This window comes from Acanthopagrus latus, chromosome 9 (assembly GCF_904848185.1).
Source record: "Acanthopagrus latus isolate v.2019 chromosome 9, fAcaLat1.1, whole genome shotgun sequence".
In the NCBI taxonomy this organism is placed as follows: domain Eukaryota; kingdom Metazoa; phylum Chordata; class Actinopteri; order Spariformes; family Sparidae; genus Acanthopagrus; species Acanthopagrus latus.
Window position 1 is genome coordinate 27,377,464 of NC_051047.1, and position 16,394 is coordinate 27,393,857.

General features: G+C 43.8%; 1 protein-coding gene and 1 long non-coding RNA gene across 37 annotated transcripts in view; one reads left to right on the forward strand and one right to left on the reverse strand.

Moving 5' to 3' along the window:
* clasp1a (cytoplasmic linker associated protein 1a) overlaps window positions 1-16,394 on the forward strand; it is an 80,900-nt gene that overhangs the window by 52,665 nt on the left and 11,841 nt on the right. For 4 of the 35 annotated variants that reach the window (XM_037109828.1, XM_037109819.1, XM_037109835.1 and 1 more), the window contains 22 exons: window positions 65-210; window positions 764-899; window positions 1,001-1,071; window positions 1,377-1,436; window positions 1,952-2,029; window positions 2,118-2,285; window positions 3,205-3,263; window positions 3,970-4,140; window positions 4,759-4,782; window positions 6,104-6,211; window positions 6,601-6,627; window positions 7,678-7,842; window positions 9,073-9,231; window positions 10,234-10,296; window positions 11,012-11,115; window positions 11,386-11,409; window positions 12,002-12,246; window positions 12,614-12,677; window positions 12,815-12,817; window positions 12,938-13,101; window positions 13,931-14,009; window positions 14,102-14,245. In XM_037109828.1, the coding sequence (XP_036965723.1) occupies window positions 65-210; window positions 764-899; window positions 1,001-1,071; window positions 1,377-1,436; window positions 1,952-2,029; window positions 2,118-2,285; window positions 3,205-3,263; window positions 3,970-4,140; window positions 4,759-4,782; window positions 6,104-6,211; window positions 6,601-6,627; window positions 7,678-7,842; window positions 9,073-9,231; window positions 10,234-10,296; window positions 11,012-11,115; window positions 11,386-11,409; window positions 12,002-12,246; window positions 12,614-12,677; window positions 12,815-12,817; window positions 12,938-13,101; window positions 13,931-14,009; window positions 14,102-14,245 (2,262 nt within the window). The remainder of the gene's footprint in view (window positions 1-64; window positions 211-763; window positions 900-1,000; window positions 1,072-1,376; window positions 1,437-1,951; window positions 2,030-2,117; window positions 2,286-3,204; window positions 3,264-3,969; window positions 4,141-4,758; window positions 4,783-6,103; window positions 6,212-6,600; window positions 6,628-7,677; window positions 7,843-9,072; window positions 9,232-10,233; window positions 10,297-11,011; window positions 11,116-11,385; window positions 11,410-12,001; window positions 12,247-12,613; window positions 12,678-12,814; window positions 12,818-12,937; window positions 13,102-13,930; window positions 14,010-14,101; window positions 14,246-16,394) is intronic. The other 31 variants (XM_037109822.1, XM_037109837.1, XM_037109830.1 and 28 more) reach the window with 23 other exon arrangements.
* LOC119025854 lies at window positions 12,195-13,026 on the reverse strand. Of its 2 annotated transcripts, none has more exons than XR_005076936.1 (3): window positions 12,888-13,026; window positions 12,588-12,796; window positions 12,195-12,335 (listed from the first exon to the last, which is right to left on the reverse strand). It is a non-coding gene; the product is annotated as an uncharacterized LOC119025854 (long non-coding RNA). The 2 variants fall into 2 exon arrangements; XR_005076937.1 differs by having other exon boundaries at window positions 12,588-12,700; window positions 12,888-13,013.

The window sequence follows — 16,394 nt, forward strand, 5'->3', positions numbered from 1 at the left end:
TCAACGGGGTTAAAGTGCGTGAATCCAGTGATGATAAACACTGATGTATGTTGTTGCTCAACAGATGAAGAAGGTCCGCTCTCTCATGCTGGCCGGAGCGGCTGAGTACGAAGGTTTTCCTCAGCAGCTTCGTCTCCTGGAGGCTCCTTTAAAACTGTCGGCTAAAGATCTGCGCTCACAGGTGGTCCGAGAGACCTGCATCACACTGGGGTAAGATCCCGAACACACATGGGATAGTATCGTGAAAAAAACCTATCAAGTGTTTAAAGTTTAATGGATCAGTCGCCTTTTCCAGGATGGTCTTTGATTGGCAGCGGTGACATTAACATAAACCTTCAACTGATTAAAGTTATGCCACAAAAACAGCCTGCTCAGATTTTTCTCTTTCCACATACTTAAGCTAATGAACGTGAGTCCTGCTCGGGCGCTCCGCACCAAGAAAAAAAACATAAAAACATCCGTCATGTAAACTTTAATACAACCCTGATGAGGTGGAACAGAGCAGAGATGCTCTGAAAGAGCAGTAGGTTGATGAATAGATGGCAGCGCCGTGGATCCTGTCATCCTCTGTAATGTCACCACCGCTCAGATAAACCCGCGCTGAGGTGGACCAGATGTTCGGTCTTTATTAGGACATTTTTTACAATTTCTTCAGACAATAAATGTCAAATTTTATCCTGTCTTTCTTTTGTTTTTCACCTCCCTTTTTCCGTAAATGACTTGCGGAGTAACATCTCTTTTTGCGTGTCCTTCCCTCCTTCAGACATTTGTCGTCATTGCTGGGTAACAAGTTTGACCACGGGGCGGAGAGCATCATGCCCACGCTGCTGAACCTCGTGCCCAACAGTGCCAAAGTCATGGCCACGTCTGGAATGGCCGCCATCCGCCTCATCCTCAGGGTGAGACGTCGGGCACAAAATCCTCTTTTTGTGTGAGAACGAAAAAGATGTACGATGAAATAATGAAAGCTGACTTTTGGACTTTCCTCTTTGTCTTCCAGCACACACACTACCCGCGTCTCATCCCCATCATCACCAGTAACTGCACGTCCAAATCAGTGGCAGTCAGACGGTGAGAGGACGTTTATATAACTGTTTATATCATTATTTCAATACTGTTGAAAATACAAAGTATATAACACTGTTTTATTCATTTATTTTGATGAGTTTCCAGGAGGGGTAGATGATATTCTGGGGCAGATATTCAGTATTTTTCCAAAAATCGGTAACAGCAGTCAACATAACTGAACGTAAACACCTCTGCTGCAGTCACTCTTTAATCCCAAAAGTTAGAAGATGATCTCCGAGCTCTCCTGCAGAGCATCTCATCCAAACGTTGCATTATGTTGCATACTTAAGAAGTGTTTTACTTTCCAGACGCTGTTACGAGTTCCTGGACCTCATGTTACAAGAGTGGCACACTAATACACTGGAAAGGTAAGACTGCGTATTAAACAAGTGTGTGAGTGTGAAACAGATAAAGCGATGTAACGTGCAGTACGTGTGTTCGGCATCTTCCTCCTCCTCCTCCTCCTCCTCCTCCTCCTCTCACATGATGGCATTTTGAGCTCGCTAACATTCGAGTTAGCAAAAGTGTTGACTGGATGCACCACTGATGAGGCCCATTAAATTGATGAGTCCTGCGAGAGAGCCGCCATCATCGAGAAGACCCCCAGCTATAAGGCGACTTTCCATCTCTGTAACCATGACAACCGCAGCGGCAGAGACTTTAAAAAGCGTGCGGAGAACCCTGTGCGTGGCCACATTCCCCGTGGACCGCAGGGGGGATAAAACTGTAAGAGGCAGGCAGAGACGAAGAAGAAACATACACTGCAGGAGTTTTTCTTTCTTTTTTTTTTTTTTTTTTCTCCAACCGTACAGGAGTCGACTGCTTTTAACTTCCTGGTTTTACCTGCTTGTAACCTCCTCGCCATGTTCCCTTACTACCCCAGACACGTGGCCGTTCTGACCGAGACCATCAAGAAAGGCATCCACGATGCGGACTCTGAGGCCAGATCCATCGCCAGAAAGTAAGTGTCACCCCCCCCCAACAGACTTTCTGTTTTATCTCTGCGGTGAATCATCTCATCCTCTGACTTTCCTCGCCCTCACCTACAGGTGCTATTGGGGTTTCCACGGTCACTACAGCCGCGAGGCAGAGCACCTGTTCCAGGCGCTGGAGTCGACCTATCAGAAGGCCCTCCAGTCTCACCTGAGGAGCTCTGACAGCATCGTGTCTCTGCCGCAGTCGGACCGATCCTCGTCGTCTTCCCAGGAGAGTCTTAAGTAAGAACCCCAACGATCCTTCTGTTCTCCATCACTTCTCCATCTTCATCTTGTTGTCTTCTCACATCCGTGTGCAGTAATTGATTGGGGGAAACCACTAATGCATCCGTCGTGTTGAATATGACTGTAAAAACACTGGTGATTAGAATCAGCTGGGCAGCAGACGGCCGAGCGCTCGTGCACAAACTCTCGGATCGATTGGCATTATTTAGCCAGTTTATAGATTCCCGATGGAGCGCGTTGGCTAATGACCTCATGCTGAATCCATCAGGACTGCAGCTGTTGTGGTCATCGGTGTGTGTGTGTGTGTGTGTGTGTGTGTGTGTGTGTGGGAGGGGTGTGTGTGTTTTAGGGTGAGCTCATTTTTTAATGTCTCACGGAAAGCCATGTTTTCCAATCTGATGCTCATCATGTCTCAGCTCTTGGAAATCTACTGCACATGGTCCATTTATGACCCCTGTTTTTATTTCAAAGTGCTCTCCAATACAGTCACTTTTCACAAATACATGTCATTTCATTTTAAATGTTCTAATTCTATCGATATTCATACATGACCGAGCAAAAAGTGCCAAAAACAGGAGTACCAGTCTGTTATCTGTTCAGTAGTTACTGCCTCACACTTGTGCCAAATATTTATTATATTTATTTAAGTGTGATTTTTGTTAACAGGGCCTTTAATTTACATACATGTAATTTCCAATGTCTGGGTATAATTAAGAAAAAAGATTATTGTGCTTTGAAGGAGCTCATTAAAGTTCATTACATCAGTGTCATAATGTCATTTATTTGCAATTATTTCTTGGAAAATATGTCGTCCAACAAAAGTAGTTGTTGTTCTGATTCTTTGTTTCAGATGAATTCAGGTGAAATATGATGTGAAGTCTAAAACTTTTCTTGCTGTTCATGTTTTTTCTTTCAGCCGGCCGTTGTCCGTGAAGAGCGTCATCGGAGGGAGTATAACAAGAAGTAAGTCACTTCGTAAGTGACTCTCTATCTCTGTTTTGATGTCTTGCATCTTGATTTGACAGAAAATCGACCTTTTTTCAAACTAATTTGAAGTTAAAGACTCGACTTCAGGCATTTTTACATTTTTATTCAGTCGTTAAGGGAAAAACATTTTGTAAATAAGCTATTGCAAAGTTATTTATTTGTTTTATTACATTATCAGATAAATAAATTGTCTGATGATATAATGTCAGACAGTTACATAAACCTTGTCCTACTGCACACAGCAGTAAAGTGTAACCACGCTGAAGTTCCCTTAATCAATACTTTGTACCCTTTTAGTCCTAAACTGCACTAAATTACAGCTGAGTGCTGTAGAGACATGAGACACACTAAGACTTTAAATATTACTGCAATAAAAGAAAACGATCTAAAGAGCTAAAAAAATGACATATGACATTCGAAAAGCACTTTGCTAAAAAACATTGTGATATTTAACCCTTATGAACTGCTGATAAATGATTTGTGCATGTACTTTGTCTCAGTTCTTGTTGAAGACTTAGAACTATTTCAATTATCTGTTAATTGTTTCAGTAAATTTTCAAGCAGTTTGATGAATAAATCATGATATAACAGAATGAATTAATGAGGATGATCATTAGCTGCAGCTTTAGATGGTCAGTATATGAACGTCACCACCTCATCTGACTGTCTCCTCTTCATCTCTGCGCTGCTGAAGGTAAGCTGGTGGGCTCCAGGGTTCACACCACGCCTGGTTCTCTGCAGCGCTCTCGCAGTGACATCGATGTAAACGCCGCCTCCAGCGCAAAGTCACGTCTGTCCACCGTTCCTGCCTCCTCGCCGTTCAGCTCGGCGGCTGCTCTGCCGCCAGGATCCTACGCCTCATTAGGTAATCCATCGGTCGTCTCCCTCTAACCCTCGAAACAAACCTCTTCGTCATGCTTACAAAGGAATAAATCTCTATTTTCTGGATTGTGAATGCAAACAAATCCAGTTAGGCTAATTTAGAGAACACTGCGATGTTGATGAACCCTTTATCAGAGGCTCACTCAGCCAGATCTGACATTTTCTCCTGCAGTCACTGGCTTTTATGGGCCTGACTGGTGTAATTAACGACCGCTGAGGTCGTCATTAGACTGTTCTGCCAGCAGGAACTGTTTAAATCCTACGATGACATTCTTGACAAATGGCTGTGATGAGGCTGAGTAGCCTCCCTGACACTTTCCTAAAGACGCATTCACCGACGTCTCGAGCTAATGGGGAAAGTTTTGAGCCAAACGCCGCCGTTAAGATATTTACTGTCATCTTCTCGCCGTGCAGAAGCTCCTCTCTCCTCCTTGTTCTTCTCCGATGAGTCCTCACAGCTCCATAATGGCCGTTACTAATGATGATGAGGCCCCTTGCTTATCCACTCACTCCTGTTCCTGCTTCAATTGCTACTAATGTCTTCCTCTATACCTCTCCTCCCACTCGCTGCTGCTCCGCCTTTCTTAAATGCCCATAAAAGATGGCACTCCTGGTAAAAGTGATGGTAAGACTTGTGTGTCTGTGTGTGTGTATGAGAGGAAGGAAAGTGTGCGAGTGTGTCTCTTTTTCTGTCAGCTGTCACGACTACACGTTCTTCATCCTTTTCTCTCTTCATCTGTGCCCTCTTCTTCCTCTCTTTACCCTCCCCAAGTGGTCGTCACTTCTGTGGATCTCTGCATGGACTGTGTCTGCATGGATTTCCTCCTCCTGACTGTAACCCTAACAACCGTATCCATCGTCTCCGTTACGTACACAGCGAGCGAGTTTCGTTACTGTAGGGTCGCGTTGAGAGAAGTTTGTTTGCTTCTTCCCTTCTTGCTTCACAGAAGTTGCTGCACCAACGTACGTGTATCCAACGTAGCATGAAATATAACCACACCATCTGTTTTGTGATGTCACGTTACGTACGACAGATTCCCTTTTCTTGTTATACCAGAACAGAATTAGTTTGTCTACGCAGGTTTTTTTTTTTTTTTTAAACAGGCAATTAACTCCTCTCACATAGTCAGAGGACGAGTTTGACTTTCTGTTTTTTTTTTCCTTTGTTGTCACGAACGAGCCAGAAAAACAGGGAACAGATCGAATACCTCGTCAGACTTTAAACTTAAAAAAGTCTTGATCAGTAATATTCTGAATTTAACACATCGTTTTGTTCCAGAGCTGATCACAGAAGTTTGAACAGAGTGAGACATCTCGTGATATAAAATTGTGGATATCACCCAAGACTCATTGAATTTAATAAAAATGAAAATGCTTCTTTATGCTTTGATGGCAGATGTAATCATAATTAAAACAAAGCTAAATAAATTACTGGTGTTCAGGCACCTGGAGTCTAAAACGAGCCTTTCAGCTTGATGCTCGTTGTATTGAATTAGGAGGGCTGAGAGTTTTTTTTTAAAGATGAGGCTGTCAATGTTTTTTCTTTTTTTACGTTTGCAGGTTCTTTCTCAAGCGTAGCATCTATTCTGTGATACTCAACGTGTGTTTGTCTCTCTCCAGACCTGGGTCGGACAGTTTGCCAATAATTCTTCATGTCTCAGCCGCACCGTATTGAACTTAAACGTTTAAAACGACAGCAGAGAATTATTTGCAAATTCAAACAGACCCAGGTTTGTCTTGTTTCCCTCCCGTGTGTTTTTCAGGGGGGGAGGTCTTCTTCATTCTGTCTCCCCAGACTTTTTTTTTTAATTTTCTCTCCTCCAGCATCTCTGTCCAGGGTTGGGGGTGAACACACACACACACACACACACACACACACACACACCAGTCATTCATGTGGATTAAAACTCCCGCCGCCTCTCTCTCCGCCTCTCCTTGTCGTCCAGGTCGCGTTCGTACCCGGAGACAGAGCTCGGGCAGCGTGGGCGGGGCCAGCACCTCGGTGGTGGACAGCAGGGGGCGCAGTCGTGCCAAAGTTGTCTCCCAGTCCCAGCGTATGTATACACACTTCACTCATCACACGTTCAGCATCACACAGCTTTGAGTGTCACGCTCATGTTTCAGTATGATCTTTGTCCGCATCAGCTTTGAGATCATACTCGATGTTCTTCTCTGTGTGTGTGACGTTTCTCATCCGCTGCAGCACCCTGACAACAACCTCCAGTCTCTCACAAATCTTGTGTATTTGTGCAAATACGTGCATGTGTTTTAAGTATACAAGCGTGTGTGTATGTGTGTGTGTTTCTGTATTTTCCTGAAATAACATGTCCACAGCTGTCCAAGAGTGCATGCTGGGTAAACTCAATAAAACATAACCCCCTTCTGTCTCATTTTGACCGTTCTCGATCTCCACCCTGTCCTGCCTCTTGCTTCCATCACCCAGGATCCAGATCAGCCAATCCCATCAGTGGTAAGGCCTCAGCTTCATCCAATCACACAGCAGACGCCTCATCCCTCAGCACCGCCCCCCCAGTAGCACACAGAGCTTTGCACGTCTTTTCTTTTTAGCACTTCCATGTTTGTTTAGCAGCATGCTCCACTCGTCACGCTCATAATTTTATTTCACCTCCCTGCAGTTTGAGAAGCTGTCGGAGTCGGAGATGTTTACCGTCATTTTGTTGTCTCTGTAGTCTTTGTTTTCACTGTTTTTAAGAGTTGTTTGTTCCCATTGGTGACTGGTGCAACAGTAAATGTCTTCCCCAGTTAGACTGTGGCTCAAGCTCCCCACTTCACCCTGTGTGTGTGTGTCAATGCTGTCACATCTGTATTTGTTCATTCAGAATCTAATTTGAAGTTCTGTTTGCCTCCACCTGTGTTTGATCACTGAGATCCACCTTTTAAATATAACTGAATTCATTAAACACACAAAGGTAGAGAGTGAATTGTAGAGAGTGAGATTTCCTTTTCTTCCTTTTCTTTTTGGATATTAAAGCAGGTGATATACTGTATAAATGAAGTGCTGAAGTCCTGAAACCCAGAAATCAGTTAGTATCTTCACACCTCCTGTTCCCTCGTCTTGAAGTCGATGAGTTTTTGAATCTTCACGCCGAACATGGACGTTCATCGACTCACCAGTCTGTCTTCTCAGGTCGACTTTAGTTGCAAATGATTCAACTCTAGTTCTTTACAACTTGTAGATGGATTAATTTACAGTGAAGTATGTAAAAAAAAAAAAACTGTTGTGAAGTAAGAAGCTTAGTGGTGGAGACGTTTAAGTCCTGCAATAAACCAAAATCAGGAAAATCCTCCAGGCTTTTTGTCGAGGGAACCACAACCTACAAAAAACACATCATCCCTGCAGCGTCCTGTACTGTGGAAGTATGAAAATGCTCTAGTAGACATCCAAGATAGACAAAATATGGGACCTTTATAGTTTGGACCCCGGCCAGTGTCTCAGCCTCTCTGAGACGTGATGTCTAACCACGGTGCTTGTGTTCGCTTCTCTTCTCTCTCCCGACAGCCGGCAGTCGCTCCAGCTCTCCAGGAAAGCTGCTCGGCCACAGCAGCTACGGCCGGATCCCTCGCGCCACGGTGTCGGCCTCCACCACGCCAGCCGACAAGCGCAGCAGGATCCCTCGCAGCCAGGGCTGCAGCCGCGAGACCAGCCCCAGCCGACTGGGCCTCGGTAAGACCGGAGCTCCGGCACGCGGTGCTCACACAAGATGATCTTTAGTAAACCAGCTCCTGTAGTCCTGCAGGACTTCAGTCTGTCTGCTGTGTCATGACTGGTGATGGAGGGTTATAACACACTTTTCTATCTTCACCTCCAGAGGAAGCGATAATTTTTATGTTCCTGTTTCGTCCTCAGGTGACAAAGATAACAGTGTCTGTGTTCAGGGATAGTTTTTGTCTTGACGTAAACATTTGAGCGGTGTTGTAGTTGTTTTTTCTTACGTGAAACTGAGGTTGAAACTGCTGAAATTGTTCCTGTTTGTTAGTCATCGCCATTAGCGTTCAATAACGTGGTTTGCATAGGACAGAAATCTGATCTGTAGGTTGATGTAGACGAGTCACTTTCTCCTGATAGTCTGATTCAGCTTCCGTTCCCTCTTTCGTCAGAGTTTAACTGATGGTTTCAGCTGCTTTTTGTATCTTTTAATGTGTCACTAAAGAGAAGAAATGTTGAATATTTCTGTGATAAGAGAAAATACTGTTCATGTTGTGCTACTTTCTTAATATCTAAGTATCTAAATGTGCCTGTAATCCTGTTTTTTAGGGGTTTCACACGTTAACAGAAGCTTGAGTTGCTCCAGTCTAACCTTCACTAGCAGTTTGCTGTTTGACCGACTCACTCACACAGCGTTTTGCTTCTGCTTCTTTCTGTTCTGAAACTTTCTCCTCTTCATTTTCATTTCTTCTTCATCTACTTATCATCAGTTTTTCCCCTTTATAATTTGGCCCTAGTTTAAACAGGGCTCCTGGATAACGATGGCAGTCGATCTGTCTGTTTATCTTTTTCACATTTTTTGTCCAGATCAAGTTCTGAACGAGTACTTGCAGGGTTGCCCCAAAAAATTATTTTGCGCCCTAAATGAAAATGAAACCCTACATGATCTTTTCTATTTTGTTTTCTCTGATACACACAACGTCTCGTGACCTGTTGGACAAATATGTGTTCTAGTCAGTAAAGTATTTTGATTTTAACAACCTCAAAGTGTTTTCTCCTAAATACCAACTTCATTTTAGAGCCACCATAAGAAACATTTTAAGAAAGACAAAGTCACCAGTTTGATGTTCGTCTCATCCAACACTCCTTCTCTCATCACCTCCGCTCTTCTTCTTTCCCTCGTTCTTGACCCACATTTGCTCCCATGAATGCTGACTGACATTCCCACCTAACTTGTTGTCCTGACAGCCAGCCTGTGTGGTAAAGCTCTTCTTCCTGCTGCTCTTCCCTACCGCACGCTAGCCCGGAGCCGCATTCCCCGTCCCAGCATGAGTCAGGGCTGCAGTCGTGACACCAGTCGCGAGAGCAGCCGCGACACCAGCCCCGCTCGGGGCTTCGCTCCTCTCGGTGAGTACCGCTGAGCTAAAAGCCGTCTGGACCTCGTCTCCCAGCGAGAGTCCTGGACAGAACAGTCTTTTCCTGATGCTAACACGAGCCTCCCTCCTGTTGTTGGTGTTGTCTTATGGCCATGATGCTGCATCTGCCCGTCTCTCTCTCTCTGTGCATGCACTGACTCCTCGTCTGAAGTTTGTTAGGGCCTTTTGTTTTGGTTTCTTGTTTGTTTGTTTTTTTAAAGATGTAATAAGTTCATCTTCAAATGTTCATTTATTTTGGAAGGTTTGATTTTTTTTTTCCTGAATTAATCTCTGTAAAATTGTCATGATGTTTGCTATTATTAGATTGTGGATGACACAGAGGACGACGTAGCAGAAGCTTCAATTTTCCTTTTTTTCTTGTTGTTTTCTTAAATAATTGTAATTTTTTTGTTATATTTTTTTTTAAGCGTCCCCAGTTTGGGGGGTATTGTGACTGTCTGATGTTCTGTACCTGTATATCCACTTGTGATTCATCTAGTTGTGACCTTTTTCACACTGCAAAAGTCAAAGTAAAGCTAAATCATAATCACGTAAATCGATCAAAAGACAGTAATAAAGTGGAGCCCAGCCAACGTATCGGTTGACTGATATCATCAGCTGATTCTGGCTCACAGAGAAATCGATATCAGCTGATTTAAAAACTTGATTTTAAAGAACACAGTGCAGAAAACAGTTTCCAAAGTGTTTGATAACCACATGTGACAGATCAACATTTCTCACTCCCTAGTTTTGTTATCAGGTCCAAAAAACTGGACATCGATGAGTCTTAATTATAAACATGCTGTGATGTTTGATTCATCAGAAACGCATCTATTTGTGACGTTTGTGTAAAAATCAATCCACACAAAATGAAACGAGTGATGCGTGACGGTCGGTGCCGCAGTGTGAAAATGGGTCCTGAGTGGTACCGGTCAGTCCTGTCTGTCACTAACACCCCGGTCCGGATGTGGCCTACCTCTGCTGTCCCCTGCAGCCTCCCGACGTCACTCCCGTTCAACCAGCGCTCTCTCCACAGCCGACCCCCACAGCCAGTCAGGTGACCTGCATGTCCAGACCTCCCGGTCCCCCCCGGTTCACCCCGCCGCCCTCTCCCGACAAACTCCCACCCTGTTAGAGGCAGAACTGAACCAGCATGTGTCAGTGGTTGTGTTTTAGTGATGTCAGAATCCATCTTTTCATGACTTTAGAGTATTTTTGAGCTTTTTATTCAGTATTTTAGCGAACAGGAAAGGTAAGAAGTTGTTTTTGTTTAGCATGTGAAGGGAAACATTTTGTCATCCGCTGTACTTTTCAGTTTCGTGGAATTGTGATTTACAGGCGACTTTTACTTAGTTTCCACTTGTCATCTGTAGAATTGTGTGAATTGTGCCTCAGTTTTTTCATTTTTATTTTGTGTTCTTGGTGCACCTGTTTTATATCCATCATCTGTGAAGGAAATGGCTTCAGTTTATGCCTGTGCTTTTATGGAAGAGCCTGATCATCATCAACTATTTTGGTTTTTCTCCTGTTTCATCTTTTCATTTTGCTTCTGGTGGTTGGAGGCTTGCGACTGTTCCCCTCCTTGTGATCTTTCGGCTCATTCATTTTCAGTATTTTACTTTCTATTTAAATGTGTCCTAAAGTACCAAAAGTAAGACAAGCGTCCTTTGCTTCTGTCCAATCAGGTGAGTTCCACTGGACACTTTTAGTTAATCGGTATTCTTCACTCACCGTCGTCTTCTGCCTTTTTTCTATTCCCGCTTCCTGTCTAGATCGATACGGTTTGATCCACCAAGCGAGAATCTCGGCGTCGGTCAACGCCATGAGGGTCCTTAACACGGGCACGGAGGTGGAGGCAGCAGTGGCTGATGCTCTGGTGAGTCGGTGCAGAATTATTTCACAATCGGTGTGTTTTACAGGAGGGATGTAATCAGAGAGGGCAGAACGATAATCAATCTTGAATCAAGACGTTCACGTGTTCCTTTATTCTGACCTTTTATTCGAGAGTATCTCAGCCGTTCACACGCATCAGTTGAAATGTGAAATGTGTAGTTTTGTCCTCTGCTGCAGACGGACTGTACTTTGTTCCCACTTTAAACCTTCCCTCTCTCCTCTTTCCCTCTTGGTTGTTTTGTTACCATCTCAGCTGTTAGGAGACTCCAGGAATAAGGTAGTTGGTCCTTTTACTGTTTCGTATCTTCACGCCGTCACACACTAATCAAGTTCAAGAGAGCTATAATGCAGCTTTGCCTCATTATATTGGCTCATGGCGTCCCTCCACCCCAACGCCTTCTATTTTTATTTATCTATGTTGATTGATTGATTTAACCTTGATTGTTTACGTCCATCGCATCCCAGTTGTGTGCATCTACAGTCCCCCAGCAAAGCTTCTGTGATATTAATGTGTTGAACCTCATTATTCACACGTGTTCATCATGAGATCTAATCGGCTCTAGTGTTTGAAGTGCATTGCATTCGTAGTCTGGATCTTTGCTTCCATGTGGCGCTGCTCGATTGGCTTTTCATGTTTATTTAAAACCAGAGAAAGTGTGTTTAATCTGTAACTGAAGAAATGAAATATGCCCTCAAAACTTAGTAACAGATTGAAATTAAATACACATTAGTTGAGACATCTGCATGGCTGCCTGATGCAACCGGCCTCGAGCTCGTGTCATAGATTCTTCCCTCATGGCTGAGTTGAGTTCATAAACATTTAGGTTTCCTACGGTGAGTCTTACGTCTCCTTCATCCTCCTCCCACAGAGGAAGCCGCTGAGGCGGAGGTACGAATCCCCGGGGATGTACTCCGACGACGACGCCAACAGCGACGCGTCCAGCGCCTGCTCGGAGCGCTCGTACGGCTCCAGGAACGGAGGCATCCCACATTACCTGCGGCAGACGGAGGACGTGGCGGAGATCCTGAACCACTGTGCCAGCTCCAACTGGTCAGAGAGGAAGGAGGGACTGCTGGGCCTGCAGAACCTCCTCAAGAGCCAAAGAATACTGAGGTCAGGACGAGTGGAAACGAGTGTTAGTCCTCTGTTGTTGTGTGATAGAGAGCCGAAGTCACTCGTCTGCCAGTTTCCTTTAATGGGACCTTATTTTGGAAAAAAATATGTATGTTAGTGACTGTAGAGAGATAAATAATGTTTTGCTCCTGCTTGAATTGTTTGATGAATCTCACATAAGATGTTTGTCAATTTAAAAGATAATATTCCAAGTCAGTATCTCTCAGTCTCAGTTCGTCTCCTACGTCATTAATGAAAAGTAGATTTTTCTTAAAAGGAAACAAGTTGCATGTTCGTTTTAAGAGACGTCCAGCAACTCTTGGACGCTGGTGTTTACTCACTTCCTGTTTTCCTTGTTTCCCTGCAGCCGAGTGGAGCTGAAGAGACTCTGTGAGATCTTCACCAGGATGTTTGCAGATCCACACAGCAAGGTAACGAAGATGACCCGCATTAACTGAAGCACCACAACGATTGATGAGTTCAAAAGCATGTTATGTGAAATGAAGTTGTCTTGAAACTAATAGCGTCTCTTGTTGCATGGTCTGCCTTGCTGTGGATTTAACAACAGAGAGTAAGTGTGTTTTTTATATTTATTACTAGAGACATTAACATAAATCTGACTGAGAGCAGTTTGATCTTACTGAAGATAAATGAAGCAGTGTGTCTTAATCATGGTGTGAACTGTCCTCAGGTGTTCAGCATGTTCCTGGAGACTCTGGTGGACTTCATCACGGTCCACAGGGAGGACCTGCAGGACTGGCTCTTCGTCCTGCTCACTCAGCTGCTGAAGAAGATGGGGGCAGATCTGCTGGGCTCCGTCCAGGCCAAAGTCCAGAAGGCCCTGGACATCACAAGGTGTGGACAGTAATCCAGGCAGGGCCGTCCAGGTCACAGGTCACAGGGCAGGAAGGGCAGAGATTAGACTCTATTGGACATTAGTTTACCATTAATCTGCGTATTTAATTAGTGTAGATTGATGTAAACCTTAGTAACCTTTAGTCCTTCTGTGTCTTAGTTAGCAACTCACAATCCTCACGTTATATTTCTAGACAAATTAAAACACTTTATGTTGTGATAAGCTGAAAACTAACTCCTACTTGAGCTTTTCAGTTCAACCAAAAATGATGAATCAGTCATTATTTACTCACCACCATGCCGGCATAAAGTCAGGTGAAGTCTGATTGTCCACAAAACATTTCTGGAGCTTTACAGTAGAAAAGTGTTGCAGCGTTCTCCTAAAAAAAACCTGAAATGGACACTGAGTATAACATAAAATGTCTTATAAAAGCTGTATTTACACATTTCATACAGGGGGCACCCTAACGCTGTGAGCTGAGCAGCTACATGAAGGTTTCATTTAGAAAAAAAGGGTGTGAATGAAGTTTTCACATCAGTTTGGGATCTTTGGGGCTTCTGGAGACAGATGAGCCATTTCTTGATATTTTTCTGTTATAAAACAAATCCAATATCTGCTCCAATAACTGAAGGGAGAATGTTGCAGCAATTTCATTTTCATTTTTAGGTGAACAGTTCCTTTAACCTTTAACGGGAACTCATTTTTCCAATTATTCCGTTTGCAGCATCTGTTTGAAAGACATGTTAACAATATCTGTTGAAGTTTCCTCCAGCGGAGCAGCCGGATGTCAGTGAAAAGGTTCAAATGTGTCTTTTCTCTGTTTTTCAGGGATTCGTTCCCATTCGACCAACAGTTCAACATCCTGATGAGGTTCATCGTCGATCAGACTCAGACGCCCAATCTCAAGGTAAACTAAAACGAGAGGATGATTTTGATCGGTCGGTGTTGATGGATGCATCTTGAGAACGTGTATCTGAACGTCTGTCGGCCTCTCCTCAGGTGAAGGTGGCCATTTTGAAGTACATCGAGTGTCTGGCTCGACAGATGGACCCGACGGACTTCGTCAACTCCAGCGAGACGCGCCTGGCCGTGTCTCGCATCATCACCTGGACCACTGAGCCCAAAAGTTCTGATGTCAGGAAGGTAGGCCCAGATTGGTAGAGTTGGGAAGGTCATTCCTTGTACTGTAACAGGTTAGAGATGACTATTTACCTAGTTAAATGTTTTAATCACTTCATCAAAGTATTGTAATGATCACACTTTTTCATGACCTGTTTCAAAACGCAGCTTTTGAACACATGAACAGCAGGTGTGTTTATGTTTGGACAGGCAGAAACTGAGGAGATCCTGACAAATATGAACTCAGAGTGTTCTGATATATTTGAGTTTGTAGAGTAATTCCATATTGATTAATGCACATTGATAATGCAGTGATGGAAAAGAGGGGCAGAAACATCTTCCTCTGGCGTTAGTTATTCGAGAAGCTTCAGTGAGGGGCGGCGATGTTTCTCTGCCTCATTCATAGTATTTTCTGTAACTAAGTAACCAACCAGAGTAAACAGTCCACTTCCTGTCAACAAGAGCACACGTATGTCACAGTGAACATGAATGTCCACAACATGTGCACTCACAGGTGAACCAGGTGATTATCTGCGTAGGAATTTATTTCTATACTAAACTATTATAACTGCAGAGCTAACTGCTTGGACACGTTTAACAAGCTGTGAGGATTCAGATGTGAGTCATCAGTAGATTGTCAGATTATATATTTGCGCTCTACAAGGCAACGTTCTCGCCGGACGGTTAACCGGAGGAAAGACTCGGCAGACAGCGGCATCTTGTATTCCTCGACACTTTTTTCCCGTCATCTGAATTCTTCAGCCTTCAGTGTTTGTTCAGCAGCAGTTGTAAACTTTGATAACAGTCACTCTCCGTGTGTGGATGGCCTTGGGTCAACGGTCCATTATCTCCCCCTCCCACCCCCCCTCCAGCTGATTCCCGTCACATGTTCCGCCTCTGTGTCCCCTTCTGTTTGTTTTTCCACTGCTGTTCTTCGAAATCACTCAGTTTTTAAAATCAGGGCCTGATCTCCAGACACGCTGATGGTGAATCCAAGAGGGCAGATTTGAACTGAGGCGTTTGTCAGTATAAATGATCTGTTATCTGGGAGGATTTGTGCTGGTTGTGATGAAAGTTCCTCCGTGTGTGATGTTGGAGGACCTGTGTCATGATGTAACGCCCCCCCTTCTGCCTTGCCACTGTGCCCCAGACCCTTCATAACTGGGTGAGCGAGGAGCTCGCTGGCAGGTCCAGCACTGCAGCCTTACTGTCCGCTGAGGGCAACCAGGAAGAAAGGTGTAAGCAGGTAGAGCCCCGCTCCGACAGCCAATCACAACACGACACGATGAGCACGCAATGCCCCGCCTGCCCGGTGCCTAACCAACACCTTCGAGACAGAGAAAACTCAAGCGTGGCATCTCTCACTCACCTCTACCATCTGCGCTGTTTTGCTGTAACAACCTTAAAAAATCAAGTCTGTGCTTTGCAAAACGACGACTCACCTGTTAGATGAAGCTTGATGTGCAACCAGAAAAGACTTCGGTTCAGTCCTTATATTTATTTATTTTACAGATGACAGGAAATGCTTGTTGCTTTGTTTGAATGAACTTCCCTAAGTCGGTTTTAATGCTCAACATTGATAGGAATGCTGTTGTGTTACTTCTGAGTGCCTAACACATCGTGTTTGTCTGACGCACCTTAACAACCTCTCATCCACCTGCATACCTGCATGCTGTTAACATCTGTTACCGTACCAGAAGACAGATTCAATAAGTAGCTCAGCTCAGGCCTGTAAAATAGTGTTATGACTGTATTTATAGTAAAGATACTCATGATCAGATAGATTAGGTGAATAAAAAGTGAAATTTGTTGGAAGTGCTCCATTAGAGAAGTGTTGTAGGCTACAATAAGGCTCCAAGAACATAAAGTAAACACCAAGTTACATGAATAAAAAACAAAACGGCTGAGATTTAATAACATCAGTTTGTGTGGAAGGTTTTAATTTTTTTTTAAATCACAAACTGTTTGTGTGTTGAATAAAAACACAGTTTCTGACACCAGTATTTTGGATTTTACTCTGATCTGTTTGATAAGCCGGTATTTATAACAAGATACTTTGCGATGCATTGTGCCCATCGCTTGTTGTCACTTTCTCAACAGGGATTTATCAATTAATTATTAATCATCATTATCACCTCTGTTAAATTTCCTTTTGTTTAAAGCAACATACAAC